Source organism: Rana temporaria, chromosome 8 (genome assembly GCF_905171775.1).
Source record: "Rana temporaria chromosome 8, aRanTem1.1, whole genome shotgun sequence".
In the NCBI taxonomy this organism is placed as follows: domain Eukaryota; kingdom Metazoa; phylum Chordata; class Amphibia; order Anura; family Ranidae; genus Rana; species Rana temporaria.
Genome location: NC_053496.1, coordinates 66935544 through 66955406, shown reverse-complemented (window position 1 = coordinate 66955406; position 19863 = coordinate 66935544). Strand labels below are relative to the sequence as shown.

At 42.4% G+C, this 19863-nt stretch overlaps 1 protein-coding gene across 3 annotated transcripts in view; it reads right to left on the bottom strand.

The window, feature by feature from the left end:
• Positions 1-2417: 2417 nt before the first annotated feature.
• The window catches only part of NSMCE4A (NSE4 homolog A, SMC5-SMC6 complex component), a 42050-nt gene continuing 24604 nt past the window's right edge, over positions 2418-19863 (bottom strand). Inside the window, exons 8-11 of one of the 3 annotated variants that reach the window (XM_040361951.1) lie at positions 15510-15558; positions 9759-9850; positions 6864-6951; positions 2418-3102 (exon numbers count right to left, since the gene is read on the bottom strand). In XM_040361951.1, coding sequence (XP_040217885.1) covers positions 6901-6951; positions 9759-9850; positions 15510-15558 — 192 coding nt within the window. In that variant the 3' untranslated portion in view covers positions 2418-3102; positions 6864-6900. Of the gene's footprint in view, positions 3106-4942; positions 4967-6863; positions 6952-9758; positions 9851-15509; positions 15559-19863 lie in introns of those variants that run through there. The other 2 variants (XM_040361950.1, XM_040361952.1) reach the window with 2 other exon arrangements.

Below are 19863 nucleotides of genomic sequence, written 5' to 3'. Positions count from 1 at the left end.
AGCTTTTGATTCAATTGTCCAAGTACTTTTGTTCCCTTGAACAAGGGGGGATGGCTATTCTTAAGAGCTGCAATTCCTAAACCCTTCCTCCGATTTGGATGTACATACCCTCAAATTAAACCTGAGTGTGCACTTTTAGCCCATATCCACTATATAAAAAACTGTAGCTTGAATATGTTTGAAAAACAAAATCAAATTGTGCCTGTGTCCAAATATATATGGACGTAACTGTATATGCACCTGTAAATAATCCCCTTTGGACTTTACTGACTTTCTTTCTTCATATTATTATGTATGTGTGTGATATTGTTATCATGGATTGGCATCACTTTTAATAGTTTTTGGCATGCATTTTTTGAAGTCTGGAATGATCTTTAAACCTATTTTTACATTTGTATGGACTGAAGACAGTGTAACAAGTTTTTTCTTTATAGTTACTATGTTGGTGTGTACAACATTTATGAGTGCAGCTGTCTACACTTGTGGTCACACTATTGATTACATGTGATTTGTATATGTTAAGAGCACACTAAGCGCAGATCCATCACTTTTTAATATACCCTCTAAAACTCCAATTAGCATGTTTGCACGGACATGCTTCAATTTCATTAATGTTGTGATTTTTAGCTTGCATTAAAGGAAGCACACTAAAAGCAAACCTTTTATAAAAGAAATATGGGGTTTCCAATGCCAAAAATGGTAATTGATTGGCTGTTATGTTAACACACTGGCTTCCATACTTTGCGCCACTAAGACAAGTATACTTGAATTAAAAAATTTAGAGAAAGTAAGAAGTCCTCATCTTCCATCTGGGGAACTGAAAGTATGGAAGCAAAAAGACTAGCACGATAGCCTGTTGCCTAGTATTTGTTTATAAAAGAACAACAAGTATCACAACTTTTACATTTGTCTATGAAAGAGATCTGAAAATGGCTGTGAACCGACACTCCCCATCCAACCTGGTGGAGCTTGAGAGGTCCTGCAAAGAAGAAAAGCAGACACTGCCTGAAAATAGGTGTGCCAAGCTTGTAGCATCATACTCAAAAAGACTTCAGGCTAGACCTTCCGGGAGACGTGGAGACCCTGGCAGCACTTTATATACATGGACGATTATCTTCGTGAGGTTGCACAGTCCAGCTGACCCCTTGGGCTTGTTCCACTTCCTGGTAGGGGGGGCGTTGCCTCTCTCTACTCTATCTTGCTCTCACTTTCTGCTACCTGCGCTCACACCCCGCTGTGCCTACACTTCTCATCTTCCACTCCTACCCCTTGCCTCTCTTTTTTTTTCCCCCTGGCCCTCATCCCCTTTCTGTTTTTAGAGTTGTCTGACCCTCTACCCCTTCCCCTCCATGTACACACTCCCTCCCCATCGTTACTACCCAGTCATGGGCGTTTTTGATCAGATACTGTGAATGTCCTAATGAGCATTACTTACTTTGTATGTCCCATGATTGGGCCCAACTGGCCTTTGGGTTGTCCTGCCTTACAAACAGCTGAAAAATGTCAAAATGTGTTGTATGTGCTGCATACGTTACCAAATGTTTTAGGTCGCATAATCTCCGGCTCTACAAGCAGATATTATTTCTGTGCTTTGCCACTTTTTTGTGCCTCACTTACTGTATTTTCCGGCGTATAAGATGACCTTTTACTCCGGAATTACACAGCCAGGAACCGGGGGTCGTCTTATATGCCGGGTTAAGCAGCTTCTCGCTCGATATCAGCCAGCCGAGTGCTCTGTAACTCTGTATTCTGCGCCGCTCAGCCAATCCCGATGCACTGTGTTGATGACAGAGCATGCCAAGCCTGCTTGGATTGGAGTAATAACATCTGCCAATCTGAGCAGGCTTAGCATGCTCTCTCATCAACATAGTGCATCGGGATTGGCTGAGCGTCGCATATACAGATTACATACAGCACCCAGCAGCGGCATTTTAGTTTTTAAAAAGGCATTACATACAGCCTTACAAAGCACCCAGGGGCGGCCTCTTCGTTTTAAAAGAATTACTACTGCAGAAGGGGGTCATCTAATACGGTGAGTAGACCACAAAACCAGTTTTTAGCAGTATATTAGGGGGTCGTCTTATATGCCGAGTCGTCTTATACGCTGGCAAATACGGTACTGAAGATTTCCGGAGTATCCGTTATGTTTACCTTATCTGATGACCCCTTTTGATCTTTCTGTACGATTGTAATTATGAATTTCTGCTATCTGTATTGATTGTTAACTGTACGTTCTCTAAAAATAAAGGAATTATAAAAAAAAAAAAAAGAGACTTCAGGCTGTAATTGGAGAAAATGAATTTAATCCTTTTTGGAATAAGGCTGTAACATAACAGAATGTGGAAAAAGTGAAGTGCTGCGAATACTTTCCGAGTGCACTGTAGATGTAGGATGAATATGGTTACCCAACAACTCAGTCCTGGAAAAAAAGTTGTTTATTTAGATATTAAACAAAACTTAAAAACATATTTACAAAAGTAGCACAGAATATACAGAAAATACTTGTTAATTTACAGATATAAACCTGGTTGTGACCGACAATACTTTTTATCAATAACAAAATATTCTTAAGTTTTCACTTTTCTATAGTTTTAGAAACATTTAAAAATATACAAGTAAAATGAAACATGGCTTGCAACATAGGTGCTCAAACTGTGGCCTTCCAACTGTTGCATAACTACAAGTCCCATCATGCATCTGACTTTGGGAGTCATGCTTGTAACTGTCAGCCTTGCATTGCCTTATGGGACTTGTAGTTCTGCAACAGCTGGAGAGTCGAGAACCCATGGCTTACAATATCAGGAGAGGCATGACTGTGGTCTTCAATCTACTGATCACAGAACAGTTAGAGAAAAACAGCATAACAAATACTAACATGGGAAGAGCAACTTTCACAAATAAAAAAGTGTAAAGTGCAAACAATAAAAGAAATATAAGAAAAATCTGTGGCCCGAGTTCTCATTTTTTACCAACCATGCTTAGTAACAGAAAGTGTTAAGGACTGCAGATCACTGACAATAAGATCTTCGAAAAGATTAAATCCTTCCATGGTCCAGCTGTATTGGTGTCGCCGACATACACAAGACTCTTCCGACAGCAGCTCTCCTAGCAGAGAACCCAAAACACACACAAATTAATGTTATTTACTCCAACATACAAGTAGAAACAGATTTCCAGTACATATCTAGCCTTTATAGTGTAAAAATATTTATTACATGGAAAATAATGTGGTTATGTGTCTACAGTGCTGCCCATGGGGGGGTTATTTACTAAAACTAGAGAATGCAAAATCTGGTGCAGTTCTGAATAGAAACCAATCAGCTTCCGGCTTCTATTGCCTAAGCCCAATTGAACAAGCTGACATTTGAAGGTAATTGGCCACCATACACATCTGCACCAGTTTTAGTAAATCACCTTCACAGTATCAGTTACCTTAGACCCCATACACACTATTAGATTTTCTGTCGATTTTTGCCTTCAGATTTACCAATACCATATAATATGAGGTCAAACCTTAAGAGTGTAAATTGGTATGCCATCAAGCAGGCCCTTGTACTACATGGTTTTGGTAAATCTGAAGACAAAAATCTGCAGAAAGTCGAAAAGTGTGTATGGGGGTCTTGGACTACAATAATTTGGGTGACTGGAGGCAGGCAGCAGATTCCAGCGACAAGAATCAGCACATCACTGGTGTATGCAAGCTGTTCGTATGCACTTGCACAACGCTGAACGCAGAAAGACTGCGATTAGGGTCGGACATAACCTCAGATAACTGCTGGATGTGCCGATAAACGCCAACGCCTATGGTTTGTTTCATTCTGTCAATGTTCTGTACAGGTTTACCAGCAGCAGTGGTTCGCATACACCTGTAATCCCAACCACAGAAATCTGCTGTATGCCCCTAACTGCTGGTACAAATGTGGACTTAGGTTTCCTGCTGTTCTATAATATATGCAGCAGGACACTAATATTAGAACACACCATCTACTCATTAAAGGGGTTGCAAACCCTCGTTTTTTAAAATAAAAATAACAAACATGCCTATACTTACCTGCTCGGTGCAATCATTTTGCACAGAGGAGCCCTAAATCTTCATCTGGTGTGCCCAGCAGGTGCTCCTGGCCCCTCCTCTTAATGGGGTGCCCGCACATACAGCTGCTTTCCCTGGGTGGCACCAGTGCGGGCTCTCTCCCGAGTCCCCGCTACTGCGTCCATCAACACAAACAGCGTGACTTGGCCCTGTCCCCCTGCTCCTGTCACTGGATTTGATTGATAGCCACTGGAGCCGCTGAGCTTGTGTACATCACTGGATTGGATCGGCTCAGGTAAGAAAAAAGCGGGGTCTGGGGAGAGCTGCAGCACTGAAGGTTTTTTGCCTTCATGATATATTCTAATATTTATTTTCTTAGATTTAGCTACACTTTAAAGGGGTTGTAACGGAGGTTTTATATGCATTAAGATAAAAAGCCTGTGTGCAGCAGCAGCAGCAGCCCCCCCCCCCCCCAACACTTACCTGAGGTCCCTCTCTGTCCAGCGATGTCCACCACGAGTGTCTCAGCCATTCAAGATTCTCCTTACTGATTGTCTGAGACACAGCAGTTGCGCCAATGGCTCCCACTGCTGTCAATTTAAGTCAGCTAGCCTATCAGGGAAGAGAGGGGAAGAGGCCAGGTCGGGGCTCCGTGTCTGAACTGACAGAGGAAGCTGCGACTCAGCTCAGGTGCCCCCATAGCAAGCTGCTTGCTGTAGGGGCACTGAATAGGAAGGAGGGGCCAGGATCACAGAAAAGGGACCCAAGAAAGGAGGACCTGGGCTGCTCTGTGCAAAACCACTGCACAGAGCAGGCAATTATAACATGTTTGTTATTTTTATAGGGAAAAACAAGACTTTACAACCACTTTAAAAACTTGCCATTATCTTTTTGTTCTGTTCTGTTGGATGATCTGGGGTATTTCTTGCAACAAAACTGAAAAGAGGGGGGGGAGGGGAGGGATAAGAGCCAAATTACCATGCAGACATCGTTCTATATAATCAGCTAAAATGTCACCAATGGGGACACAGGAAGCAATAAATACAGGTTCAAAACTGGAACTGTATTCAAAACTGGGAAAAGGTGTTTTAGCTAGAGTCAATTGGTGGATTATAGAGGCCAAAACTAGCAATGTATACAAGCAGACAAATTACAGCCTCCAATAGCATACGGAAGCGGAACTTCTTGCTTGGTAGCCCCCTCCCCCCTAACAACTGTCACTATTTTGGGTTGGGGGGTGTAGCAGCAGGTACCTGGCTTGACAGGCAACCGCTCCCACTTCCAAGTGGAAAAAACAGGTACCTGCTTAACCCCCCCCTTCCAGCCTTCAGAGACACATCACAGGTCCCAGAAGACTGTGGGACCATTTACAAAATGCAGCGGGAAGCCAGCTCTGGAGCCGCAAGGCTTCACTGGCACTTTCCCTTAGTTAAGATGCTGGTGCCTGGACCTGAAGAACATTTTAAGAATTGGATTGGGACAGCACAATGCTGGAACCCAGGACAGGTAAGTGTCATTATATTAAAAGTCAGCAGCTACAATATTTGTAGCTACGGACCTAAATTTTGTGGGAGACTGGTACTCCTCTTTAACTCAAACATGTATTCAATTAACCACCTCAATACCGCACGCCGTCATATGAAGTCCTGGTATTGAGGTGGGGATATCTGAATGATGGGTGAAGCTACAGGCATCATTAAGATATCCTCCTTTTCTGCCGGCGATTCTGCGCATCATAAGAAGGATCAAAGCGGCAGTTCCGCCACTTGATCATTCTTATAGGCCCCCTTCCCGCCGCCGTCCGGTGTTTCTCCGGGCTCTCCCGTGCCATCAGAGGCCCGGAGAACGAATCGGCCGACTCACGACGATAGTGATTGCCGGTGACCAGTTGGTCGTCGGTCATCTCTATGACCGCCAGAGGCCCGGGCGCGACATTATGACGTCACGCCCGGAAGTAAACAAAGCCGCAATCGCGGGTGAAAGCATGAGATCAGTGATTTTTTTTTCACAATCTCATGTTTTCAAGCCTGGAGAAGAGATGTGGTGTCTTATTGACCCCGCATCTCTCCATAAAGAGGACGTGTCACACTGATTCCAATTACAAGGGATGTTTACATTCCTTGTAATAGGAATAATAAAATATATATATATATAAATAAAAATAAAAAAAACGCCCCTGTCCCCCGGTAGCTCACGCTCAGAAGCGAACACACGCGCAAGTCCCGCCCACATATGTAAACACTGTTCAAATCACTCATGTGAGGTATCGCCACGTGCGTTAGAGCGTGTGCAACAATTCTAGCATTAGACTTCCTCTGTAACTCTAAACTGGAACCTGTAAAAAAAATTGAAAGTGTCGCCTATGGAGATTTTTAAGTACTGAAGTTTGGCACCATTCTATGAGTGTGCGCAGTTTTCAAGCGTGACAAGTTAGGTATCCATTTACTCGGCGTAACATCTTTCACATTATACAAAAAAAACTGGGCTAACTTTACTGTTTTTTTTAATTCATTAAACCGTCCCCCCCCCCCCCCCAACAAAGGAGTTTTAAAAATTATTGCGCAAATACCGTGCAAGATAAAACGTTGCACTTTTTCCCCTAGGGTGTCTGCTAAAATTATATATATAGTTTGGGGGTTCTGAGTAATTTTCTAGCAAAAAAAAAAATGATTTTTACATGAAGGAGAGAAGAGCCAGAATAGGCCCGGTATTGAGGTGGTTAAAGGCTTTGCGCTAAATGTGGAGGACCAAGAGACAGGCTAAAGTGACAGGTCTGAAAAAAACAGAACATCTAAAAATAATTCATGATCTCAATACAAAAATTAATACTTACAGAAAGCAGTCCTATAACACTTATGGTAATTTTATGATCAGTCATCAGGGATCATAGGTTCTGTAATTTCAAACGTTTCTATTATTTCCTAAAAAAAAAAAAGCAATTTTTAAAAAGCTAAACTTGATTTAAAATAAAAGCAGCATTACTGACTTAGCTGTAGGTGTAACACAAAACTAAGTAGTTTTCAACATTAACTAAAAATGAAGCGCAAGAGTATGGCCTATCCAATTAGAGCACTATACGGGGTCATTGAAATGGAACTTCAGCAGATTCCTATCACTATTTGTGGGTGGCAATGGGCATCAGGACATGAAGTGGGTGGGGGTTGAGGTGAAACTTCCCAACAGGTACCAGCACAGCAATGGGAACTGGAGGCTTAAACCCCTTTCCACTCTTTAAAAACTAGAAAAAGCTTTTAGCTGGTGTTAAAGCTGAAGTTTAATTTTCACCTTGCAATGCCAGCCGTCAGAATACAATAGCCGCAGCAGGGGTTCGTCCATCTGTATTGAACCGCACCAATGGAGGAAGCTTTTAGATTTAGTTACCATATTTTTCGGCGCATAACACGCACCCTAACTTTAAGAGGAAAGTTTCAGGGGAAAAAAACTTTCCACAGCCCCCTGCGTATAACACGCAGGCACAGTTTACCCCTTATTTTCAGGGTAAAAAAGTGAGTGTTATACGCCAATAAATACAGCAATTCAGTGAAATAAATCTATGGGTGTATGACCAGCTATACTCAAACCAACTGAAGATACTGCAGTGTCCAAACATCTGCTCATTAACCAAGCATGTATTGATTCTATACGTTTAAAATTTTTCTCCAAAGTATGTTGGCTTTAGTGCTTTTAGAAGTAAATGTATATTATATAAACAGTACACACAACACACAGTTGTGCTCATAAGTTTACATACCCTCACAGAATTTATGATTTCTTGGCCATTTCTCAAAGAATATGAACAATAACACAAAAACGTATTTTACTCGTGGTTAGAGTTTGGCAAAAGCCATTTATTATCAATCAACTGTGTTTACTCTTTAAATCATAATCCCAACAGAAACTACCCAAATGACCCTGATCAAAAGTTCACATACCCTGGTAAGCTTGACCTCATAACACGCACACAAGTTGACACAAAGGGGTTTTCGAATGGCTATTAAAAAGGTAACCATCCTCACCTGTGATCGGTTTGCTTGTAATTAGTGTGTGTGTATAAAAGGTCAATGCATTTCTGGACTCCTGACAGACCCTTGTATCTTTCATCCTGTGCTGCACTAAGGTTTCTGGATTCTGAATCATGTGGAAAGCAAAAGAGTTGTCAAACGATCTGCGGGAAAATGTAGTTGAACTGTATAAAACAGGAAAGGGATATAAAAAGATATCCAAGGAATTGAGAATGCCAATCAGCAGTGTTCAAACTCTAATCAAGAAGTGGAAAATGAGGGGCTCTGCTGAAACAAAACCACGGTCAGGTAGACCAACTAAAATTTCAGCCACAACTGCCAGGAAAATTGTTCGGGATGCAAAGAAAAAACCCCACAAATAACTTCAAGTGAAAACATGTGGTGTGGTTGTTTCAAGATGCACAATAAGGAGACACTTGAACAAAGATAGGCTGCATGGTTGAGTCGCCAGAAGAAAGCCATTACTACGCAAATGCCACAAAGTATCCCACGTACAATACGCCAAACAGCACAGAGACAAGCCTTAAACCTTCTGGCATAAAGTCATTTGGAGTGATGAGACCAAAATTTTGCTTTTTGGCCATAAACGCTTCATTTGGAGAGGAGTCAACAGGGCCTATGATGAAAGGCACGGAGGTGGATCGCTGATGTTTTGGGGATGTGCGAGCTACAAAAAGCCACAGGAAATTTGGCCAAAATTGTTGGCAAGATGAATGCAGTATGTTATCAAATAATACTGGAGGAACATTTGCAGTCATCAGCCAGGAAGCTGCGCATGAGACGTACTTGGACATTCCAACATCACAATGTTCCAAAACACAAGGCCAAGTCGATCTGTCATTGGCTACAGCAGAATTAAGTGAGGGTTCTGGAGTGGCCATCTCCGTCTCCTGACCTCAATATCATTGAGCCACTCTGGGGAGATCTCAAAAGGTGCAGTTCATGCAAGACAGCCCAAGAATTTACAGGAACTGGAGGCTTTTGTCAAGAGGAATGGGCAGCTTTACCATCTGAGAAGATAAAGAGCGTCATCCATGAAAGACTTCAAGCTGTCATTGATGTTAAAGGGGGCAATACAAACTATTAACTGGGGTATGTAAACTTTTGATCAGGGTCATTTGGGTAGTTTCTGTTGCCATTGTGATATAAAAAAAAAAAGTAAACACAGTTGTTGGATAACAAATGGCTTCAGCCAAACACTAACCATGAGTGAAAGTAAAGTTTTTATGTTATTCATATTCTCTGAAAAATGACCAAGAAATAATAAATTCTGCCAGGGTATGCAAACCTATGAGCACAATATATATATATATATATATATATATATATATATATATATATATATAGTGCATGCACACTGGGATTTAAAAAAAAAAAAAATGCTGTTTCTACAGGAGTTTTGCTTGTAGAAGCAGCTTAATGTTTTCCTATGCGTCCATGCACATTAGGATGATTAGAGGCATATTTGAAGCTCAGCATTTAGTGGCAGAACAAAGAAAAAAAAAAAACCTTCTGTCTTATGTTTTTTAGAGCATTTTTTTGGCAGCAAATAAATCTGCTAAACGTCTGTAAAAAACACTTTATATGAGCGTGCTTTTTTTTTTTTTTTAAGCCCAGAGCGCATGGGCCCATATCTTTTTTTTTATGACTGGTGTTCATCACAACATAATGAAGCTGCAGGACAAGGAAAAACAAAAAAAAGTCACCTTCCAATCTTGGTGGCTAAGGGAGATGACTCCTTGGTACCTGCGCAGATTATCTTTGTCTACTTGCGACTCGTCTTCTTGGTTTACAGGTTCTAATAAATGGTAAAAAAACATAAGATTAAATGAGTTTACGTCAATCAGGCATCTGAAGTTAAGAAGTGGTTCTCTTTGCTGGGTATGTAAGCGATTGTAAAATGATCACCTTGTAAAAACAACCCAGTTTAAAATAGGAATGAAAAGGCAAAAACACTTTTGTATAGATATAAAAATATATTATAAAATACATTTTTCCCTTTTATATAAATAATCACATTCCCTCTGTTCTCAGCTGCATAAGAGCTGGGGAGGAGACACAGCAGCACACTGAGATTCCCAGTGAATGGCTGTGCAGCGGGGGGGTGTCAGGACAAGTCTGATCATTGGAGAGAACACTGAGTTCCCAGCATAGCTAGAGAACTGACCACAGTGTGCTCTCCTGCTTGGTGTGGTCAATTTTTAAAGGAAAGCAGAGGGACTGGCAGGAACACCAGGGATTTCACACAAAGGAAGCAATACAAAGAGAACAGGATACTTTCTCATACAAGTACATGGTACAGCAGGCACATATCAGGAATATGAAGTGTTGATGTAACAAAATGCTTTAAAAATATACATGTCTAAAAATAGTCAATATTTTATAGACAACAGTATATTCCTCAATGTGGACTTTAATATAATTCACAGTGTTCTGGTCCCCTTCCAATCACTGCCTTTGCAGGGTAAAAGTGTTACTAAACAAGACCCTTAGGCCCCGTACACACGATAGAATCCATCCGCTGAAAAATCCCAGCAAATGGGTTTCAGCGGATAGATCCTATGGTGTGTACACGCCAGCGGATCTGTTTCCGCGGATATTTCTCCCCTGGGATGGATTCCAGCAGATCGAATATTTGCTGACATGCCAAGCAAATCCATCTGCTGGAATCCATCCCAACGGATGGATCCGCTGGTCTGTATAGACTCACCGGATCCATCCGTCCGAAGGGATCCCCCGCATGCGTCGTAATGATTCGACGCATGCGTGGAATTCCTTATATGACAGCGTCGCGCACGTCGCCGCGTCAACGGCGCGACACGTCATCGCCAGAGAATTTCGGCGCGGATTTCAATGCGATGGTGAGTACACTCCATCGCATAAAAATCTGCTGAAATCCTCGAGAGGATTTATCCACGGAAACGGTCCGCTGGACCGTATCCGCGGATAAATCCTCCCGTGTGTATGGGGCCTTATGCGCTAAACCGTTATACACATCTGCTACTAAATGGCCCTGTAATTAATTTTTCATGAAAAAGTTTCTCACTTTTATTTTCGCCCCCCTTGTACAAGCTCTGTGAGCTCCCGAACCTCTCCTCTTCCTCACTTCCATACAGTCCATAGTCACTAGTCCATCTCGGGAGCAACTAAGAAGGTGGCCATGTTCCTACATACAGTGGGACCATGAAGAACGAACGTAGCCACCAGGGGTCAAGTCCTGGGGGAAAAAGTGTGGGAACTCCCACCCAAGATCCACTCCCCCACCAAAAAATAAAAATGATACGCAGGTCTGCCGCGAGTTATCGCGGCATTTAGAAAGAACTTTAAGCAAGTTCTTTCTAAATCCCGCGATAACTGGCGGCAGACCTCCGCAATGTCTCCTGGGAACAATGACAAAAGCTCCCAGGAGACATTGCGGCATCGAGGAAGTGACGGAATACCCGCAGACACTACCCGATGAATCCATATACAGGAAGCGGCCAGTAACATAAAGGATTACTAAGGTTCGCCTGCCCCTGACAGTGACTCAGCTGGGCATCGCCGCTTAGTGAAGGATTGGCTCGGGCGGCTCGGCTGCTCTAGTCCTGCAAAGGGAACTGCGTTCCTGCTGTGAAAAAAGTGCAGGAACTCCTTTCCCACGCGTTCCCGCAGGACTTGAGCCCTGGTAGCCACCCTCTAACAGGAAGGCAGATCAGAACAGCAAGAGAAAAATACATTTGGAGGAGGCTGAGTGTACCGTATATACTTGAGTATAAGCAGAGTTTTTCAGCACATTTTTTGTGTGCTGAAAATGCCCCCCTCGGCTTATACTTAAATCACCTTTTTGCGCCTGATCTCCCGAACTTTGGGGACTTGGCACACATGTAGCCCCACTCTTCCTCTACAAGTGTGCAAAGTTTGTTGTGTGGAGGATCTACGGCCGAGGAGCACTGATTTTTCGAAGCCAGGCACCCCTACCATAGACTCCAATGTTAAACGGTAATTTCTCCGGTGACTTTGGGGACCCGGTACTGGCAGTTCGTAGGTCCCCTGGACCCGGAACTTGTCACACGTATAGCCCCATTTCTCCTCTACAAGTGTGCAAAGTTTGTTGTCTGGGGGACCTATGGCTGGGGAGCACCGATTTTTCAAAGCCGGCTACCCCTTCCATAGACTTCCATGTTAAACGTCAGTCGAGGCATGGGCACAGTGAGGCATGCAGATGGACACAGTGAGGCATGCAGATGGACACAGTGAGGCATGCAGATGGACACAGTGAGGCATGCAGATGGACACAGTGAGGCATGCAGATGGACACCCTAGGTTTATACTCGAGTCAATATGTTTTCCCAGTTTTTTGTGGTAAAATTAGGTGCCTCGGCTTATATTCGGGTTGGCTTATACTCAAGTATATACGTTAATAGAATGTTTTTGTGTTTTTGTTATTCTTAGAATATACATACCTGAATGGAATATTTTTTTTCTTAGTGTCACTGGCAAAGTGCTTCAGAAGCTTTGTCGCCCTATCCCCACAGCGCTTCCCCATAGGACAGCAGGATGATACATTTCACTGCTGACAATGTCTACAATAGTCCTGCAATGCTGGCAGCTATTGATCAAGCAAACAAAAAAATTGTAGGCTTAGTAGTTATGTGATCACGTTACTGACAGTAAGTGTGCGGCGCTCTCAATGCACTTCACTTACATGTGCATTACAGTTACTCCTTGTAGTTTATTATTTTCTTGCAACAATTCACCTTTTTGGATCCCAAGTGGACGAGTAGCTGGATATTAAACGTACGAGTCCCAAATTTAAAGGTCCATAACTTATCTCTAAAGTAATGTACTAGAATGCACATTTTTTTTAGGATCATGAAATACTGGCAAACGGATACACAGGCTCCAGAATCAAAGTATCTGGCATGCTCACTATAACATGGTGCCATGGGAAGCCCAATCAGCTCACAGGATGAACATGAAAAATCACTCAATTCCCCAATCTACACTAAAGAGCATGAATGGAGGAATCTATACTGCCAGCTGTTGTATTCAGGAAACCAAAGGCACCAGCAGCTGTCTGAATACCCAAACTGTAACCTCTAATGATTAGATGCAGACGCTGTTTGGCTGACAATATTCCACCTGGCTTCTATGCATCTTTACATTTTTTTAGAGCCGGGTGTTGCTGAAAGGACCACCCATGACTTTATTTTGAGCCAATTCAGCCGACATTCAGGCTGTGGGTGGCTAGCCTAAGAAAGCACTGCCAACAGACAAGTCCAGTAAAGGGTGAGAAGACCGCCAAAAACCTCGTACACACGATCAGATTTTCAGACAACAAATGTGTGATGGCAGGGTTTTCTCCGAATATCCGACCGTTTGTATGCTCCATCGGACAATTGTTGTTGGATTTTCCGACAACAAAATGTTGGAAAGCATGCTTTCAAATTTTTCAACAACAGATGTGTGCTGTTGGAATAATCCGATCGTCTGTATACAAGTCCGTCGAAAAAAAATCCAAAGTACAAACACGCATGCTCAGAAGCAATGCTAACCATAGCACAACATGAAAAACCACGTAGTTTCGTATTTGTAGGCCGACAAAGTCTTGCCGCCTCTATGCATAACAAGTTCATGGCGAACGCCCTTCTGCAGAACAAGTTCATGGCGAACGCCCTTCTGCAGAACAAGTTCATGGCGAACGCCCTTCTGCAGAACAAGTTCATGGCGAACGCCCTTCTGCAGAACAAGTTCATGGCGAACGCCCTTCTGCAGAACAAGTTCATGGCGAACGCCCTTCTGCAGAACAAGTTCATGGCGAACGCCCTTCTGCAGAACAAGTTCATGGCGAACGCCCTTCTGCAGAACAAGTTCATGGCGAACGCCCTTCTGCAGAACAAGTTCATGGCGAACGCCCTTCTGCAGAACAAGTTCATGGCGAACGCCCTTCTGCAGAACAAGTTCATGGCGAACGCCCTTCTGCAGAACAAGTTCATGGCGAACGCCCTTCTGCAGAACAAGTTCATGGCGAACGCCCTTCTGCAGAACAAGTTCATGGCGAACGCCCTTCTGCAGAACAAGTTCATGGCGAACGCCCTTCTGCAGAACAAGTTCATGGCGAACGCCCTTCTGCAGAACAAGTTCATGGCGAACGCCCTTCTGCAGAACAAGTTCATGGCGAACGCCCTTCTGCAGAACAAGTTCATGGCGAACGCCCTTCTGCAGAACAAGTTCATGGCGAACGCCCTTCTGCAGAACAAGTTCATGGCGAACGCCCTTCTGAGAAAATTCCATGAATTTGTCAGATGGAAATCCGATCGTGTGTACGAGACTATAGAGTCTTCAACCAAGGAGAAAGTAAAATGCTGACCTTTTAATTTTTATAGCAGAGTTTTACTCTTTCATTGAACATTGCCTATTTTAAGTGAACCAAGGTATCCGCGCTTAGGATGCGAATAAGCTGCTGCCTCCCCTCGAGATCCCTGTTCCCAGGGTCTGATAAATGAATGTTTGTTTAGATGGAGCGTGTGGTGCTGCCAGTCAATTGGGATAGTGCAAATGAAAATATGTGCTGTGCCTTCAATGAAGATGGTGCAATAGATATCCAAATTAAAGGGGTTGTAAACGTTCGTCTTTTATTTTCTAAATTGGTTCCTTTACTGAACACCTTACTGAGGAGGAACAGGAAGTGAGAAATTCAGACAAAGAAAAACAACATTTAGAAGGGAAATTGAAGGAAAAGGTAAGTGAACCAACAATGCACTAGCTTTGTAGAACACATTTAGAAAATAAAAAACAAACCTTTACAACCCCTTTAAATTAATTAATAGTAAAAACCACTATTAGTATCATATAATTCCTATAATAAAGTGAATAAGTGCTGTGCAAAACAGTGCTGTGCAAAGAGGTTGATTTAAATTTAAATTAAATTAATAAATTATTAATTATAATTGATAAACAAGATGTGAATGGATGGGGGGGAATTTGTTTTGGATATTAAAACTTTATTAAGATAGTGTTTTTGGTGCTCAGATGCAGTGAAGATCCGCTTTACCATCCTATGGTTTATTTCACTGTTGCTACAAAACTCCCTCATAGAAGGTTATTATTCATCAGTTAGCCCTGATTCCCACTGGGCTGCAGGAGTGAAGCCGTGCGAGTTCAGCTGAACTCGCACAATTTTAGTCCCGATTTCGGCCGCGATTTAAGAGACATCTGTGCAGGTTTCTGAACAGATGTCAATGTAAATCGCGGGCCGAAATTGCAAAAAGTAGTACAGGAACTACTTTTTTAAATCGGTGCAACGCCGTACCGATTAGGACGGTGCCATTGCTGCCAATTTGCGGCAAATACCGCCGTTTTGACATGCCAAATGGCATGTCAAAACGCACCAGTGTGAACCAGGCCATAAACACAAAACACGCAATAACTGTATGGTTCTTAAGGATAGAAAACAAGGCACAGTAATCGAAGCTTACCTATCACTGGCAGCTTGTCATTATCAAGTATTATTCTTGCAAAACCATCCTAAAAGAAATTGAAAAAATGACATGAGCAGAGAAGAAAGTCATTCATCAGAAAATATAAAAGTATGCCATGAAAAGAAGAAAATATATATGGTATGCTTTATCATAGACAATATAAAAAATTGCATACAATACTTAAAGCAGCTGTAAACAACGGATGCGGTTAAAAAAAAAAAAAAAAAGCAGGGATCAGACAAATTTTAATCCACATTTGGGCTCCCTGTTTCTCCTAAACGATTAGCTATAGCCAGAAACACTAATCATTGTGTTCTGCTGGCAGCGAAGGCTCCCAGAGCTCTCCACCTGCAGAACACAATAGTGCTGTGGAAAAGAGTCCTCCATCAACACTGACTGTGTTCATAGGGGAATCAAGCACATTTCTTTCCTTCAACCTGTGATAGAAGGAAAGAAAAATTACAAACTACGGCCTGGCTTATATCTATTCAATTCCTTCTCAAGTCCTCACAGGCCAGATAGCATTGTCTGTTACCTACAGCAGATAATCTAAACAGGAACACTCCCTGAATATGAAATGTTCCTTTTAGCACACGTCAACATAGAGCAATGTGCACACTGAAAACCCGCGAGAGGCTTAACCATTATTTAGAAAATTGTTAACATGCAGCATGCCCATGCGATTTTTCTGGCTCTGCACACCACAATTGGCAGGTCTGAATCATTCCACAATGTATAAAACCTGGAGTCCCTTGGTACCCTACAGATAAAAAAGTGTCCTAGGTTAACCGATGAAGCTGACTGATGGTCCGTCACGCCTACACACCATCAGTTAAAAAAACGATTGTGTCAGAACGCGGTAACGAAAAACACGACGACGTGCTGAAAAAAACGAGGTTCAATGCTTCCAAGCATGCGTCGACTTGATTCTGAGCATGCGTGGATTTTTAACCGATGGTTGTGCGTACTAACGAACGGTTTTGACCTATCGGTTAGCAATCCATCGGTAAAATTTTAACGCAAGTTGCCATTTTTTTAACCTAAGGTTAAATAACCTATGGGGCCTACACACGATCAGTTTGGACCGATGAAAACGGTCCTTCAGACCGTTGTCCTCTAGTTAACCTATCGTGTGTACGAGGCCTTAGGTTCTCCTAACTATGGCCCTCCAGCTGTTGAAAGACTAAACATCACATGAATAGGCATGATGGGAACTGTAGTTCCTGAACAACTGGAGGGCCATAGTTTGGAGACCCTAAGGCCTTGTACACACGATAGGTTAACCAGAGGACAACGGTCTGAAGGACCGTTTTCATCGCTTGGAAGCACTGAACTTCGTTTTTTTCAGACACGATTGTTTTTTTAACTGATGGTGTGTAGGCGCGACGGACCATCAGTCAGCTTAATCGGTTAACCTAGGACACCGGTCCTTCAGACCGTTGTCCTCTGGTTAACCTATCGTGTGTACGAGGCTTTAGGCAATTGGACAAGGCTGGTTTTATGGTAAATAGCTGAATACCCGGCGTTGCCTGGTCTTCCTATCTTAACCTTTTGGGGAGGAAAATCATAGTAATATAAATATACCCATCTTTTTATATAAGGGTGTAGGTAAGGGTTAATTTAACTGTCATATATTTTTATTTGGCATATAAGTAATATGTGTACCAGGTATTATTGAAATATCTCCAGGCGTACAGAAGTTATGTGGGAACATACATTTCCCATTGATTTGCATGGGACTTTAAACAAAAACCCCGACCCTCACAAATGGGGGTAGTTAAGGGATAAATTAACTATCCTATAGTTTAAGTGGACATATAAGTAACATGTGACCAAGTGTTATCGAAATATCTACAGCCGTTTGGAAGTTATGAAGTAACATGTATTTCCCATAGAGTTGAATGGGACTTTAAAGAAAAACCCCGACCATGGCAAATGGGGGTGGGTAAGGGTTAAACCACCTATCCTATGATCTGCAGCATGAAGGGGTTGTAAAGGTACAATTTTTTTCTCCTAAATAGCTTCCTTTACCTTAGTGCAGTCCTCCTTCACTTACCTCATCCTTCCATTTTGCTTTTAAATGTCCTTATTTCTTCTGAGAAATCCTCACTTCCTGTTCTTCTGTCTGTAACTCCACACTGTAATGCAAGGCTTTCTCCCTGGTGTGGAGTGTCGTGCTCGCCCCTCCCTTGGACTACAGTAGAGTCAGGACTCCCACTAACACACAGCTCCTTTCTCTATCTGCAACGTAGAGAGCGTCCTGACTCTCCTATAGTCAAAGGGAGGGGGGCGAGCACGACACTCCACACCAGAGAGAAAGCCTTGCATTACAGTGGTGAGTTACAGACAGAAGAACAGGAAGTGAGGATTTCTCAGAAGAAAGAAGGACATTTAAAAGCAAAATGGAAGGATGAGGTAAGTGAAGGAGGACTGCACTAAGGTAAAGGAAGCCATTTAGGGGAAAAAAAAAAAATTATCTTTACAACCCCTTTAACCAATTCATGTCTGGGGGTATTTCTTTAAATATAATCACAAGGTAAAATTTGCAGTTTTGCTAAAAAAAATTTTTTTAGAACCCTCAAACAAGTCTATATTTTCTGAAAAAAATAAATAAAAAATAAATAAATAGATAGAAGAGGTCCTGTAGAATAAAATGGTGGCAGTCGCAATTTTTTTTTATGTTGCACAATATTTACGAAATGTGTAATATCAATGCATATTTTGAGGAAAAACACACTAATTTTTAGTGCACACAAACACAATAAAATACCTATTTTTGTGAAACATCGAAGGATGGGGTTGCATTGAGTAAACAGATACCAAACACGTCAAGCAACAAAACTGCACGTGCCTGTAAAATGGCGAAAAACTACAATACTCAAAATCTACTGTAGACAATGTTTTAAACAACTTTACAGGTTATCAGTTTACTGTTAACTGTGAATAAAGGCCCTAGAATTTTTGCCCTCGTTCTGAAGTTCGCAATGATACTTCATGTGTGGCGCAATTATTGTTTACAGGTAAGTGCATGCTCTATGCTTGCACTTTTACATTTTTTTTTTAATTTAAATTTTGTAATACTTATATTATAGCACTGGCAGGTGATAGACACTCCCAATGTCTCCCCTGCAGCTAATCAAGCACAGATTGTGCTTTTTTAGCTACTTCCCAGAGAATAGATAGCCAGAGAATTAAATGAAACTCAAAGTAACAAAATGCTCATCACTTCCAGTTTCATTATTCGCAGAGGCGATCAGGGAATGGTTGGTCCTTGACTGCCTCTTACTCTCACTGCTGGGGCAGTTTACCAAAGAACTACGGTGTGCGGCCCTTCTAACTACTTTTCTACAGCAGCCTGGATAACTTGACCGAACGCTGAACAACTGATCAACGGCTGAACAAAGTGATAGCAAGGTCATGAATGCACCTAAACCACAGAGGACTGCGATCTGTTCACCTTGACACTATAGTGTTTGTTTTTCTGAGTCTCCATTGTGAATCTTATTTAACCTTTTGATCCTACCATTAATATTTTTGACATTTTTCTTCTTTTAACAGGCAAAGCTGCCCAGCAAAAGTGGCAGTGAACGAATGAATGAATGAATGAATGAATGAATGAATGAAAAACTTATATAGCGCGGCACATGCGAACTGAATCGCCTCTGGGCAGTAACAGAGGTTTCGAACTTATAGCTGTTCACATTCAGTGTTTATACAACAGTCAGTTTCTTCATATGGTTTGGAGACCATCTACCCCAAAGAAAACAGAATGGTTGGTGTAACTATTAGTGTCTCATTAGCTTGTCTCCGACTGAAAGTACCATATTTATCGGCGTATAATACGCACTTTTTTACCCTGAAAACAGAGCCTGCGTGTTATACACCGATATTTATTTATTTTTTATCAAGGGGGGGGGCAAGGTTCGAGTGGTCCGCCCCCGGGTGCCACCCATTCGGAGGGTGTCAGTCCGAGGCCCCACCTCTCCTGGCCCTGAGACAGCACTGCCAGCATACTTTAAACTTACAAAAACATTACTGCCAGCCATAGGTGTGGGCATGGGGTGTGCCTGGGCACCCTAATAACTCGTGCAGTGTTTGTGTAGCCCGATGCTCTCCCGAGATCTGCCCGCTGGGCTGCTGTGAAATGCTGTGTTGTGACAGTATTCACATTGAGTGGATATTGGGGCTTGCAAGATCCGCTTAGTGTGCGACACTGTCCTGTATTGTAACTGCTGGCAGGGAGACAGAAGATCTGTCAGACTTCAGTGTTGATGTCGGGAGTGGGCGGGGCCTAGCAGCTATTGAACACCAGCCAATAGGAGGAGGAATGGGCAGACCCGCTACGTATGTG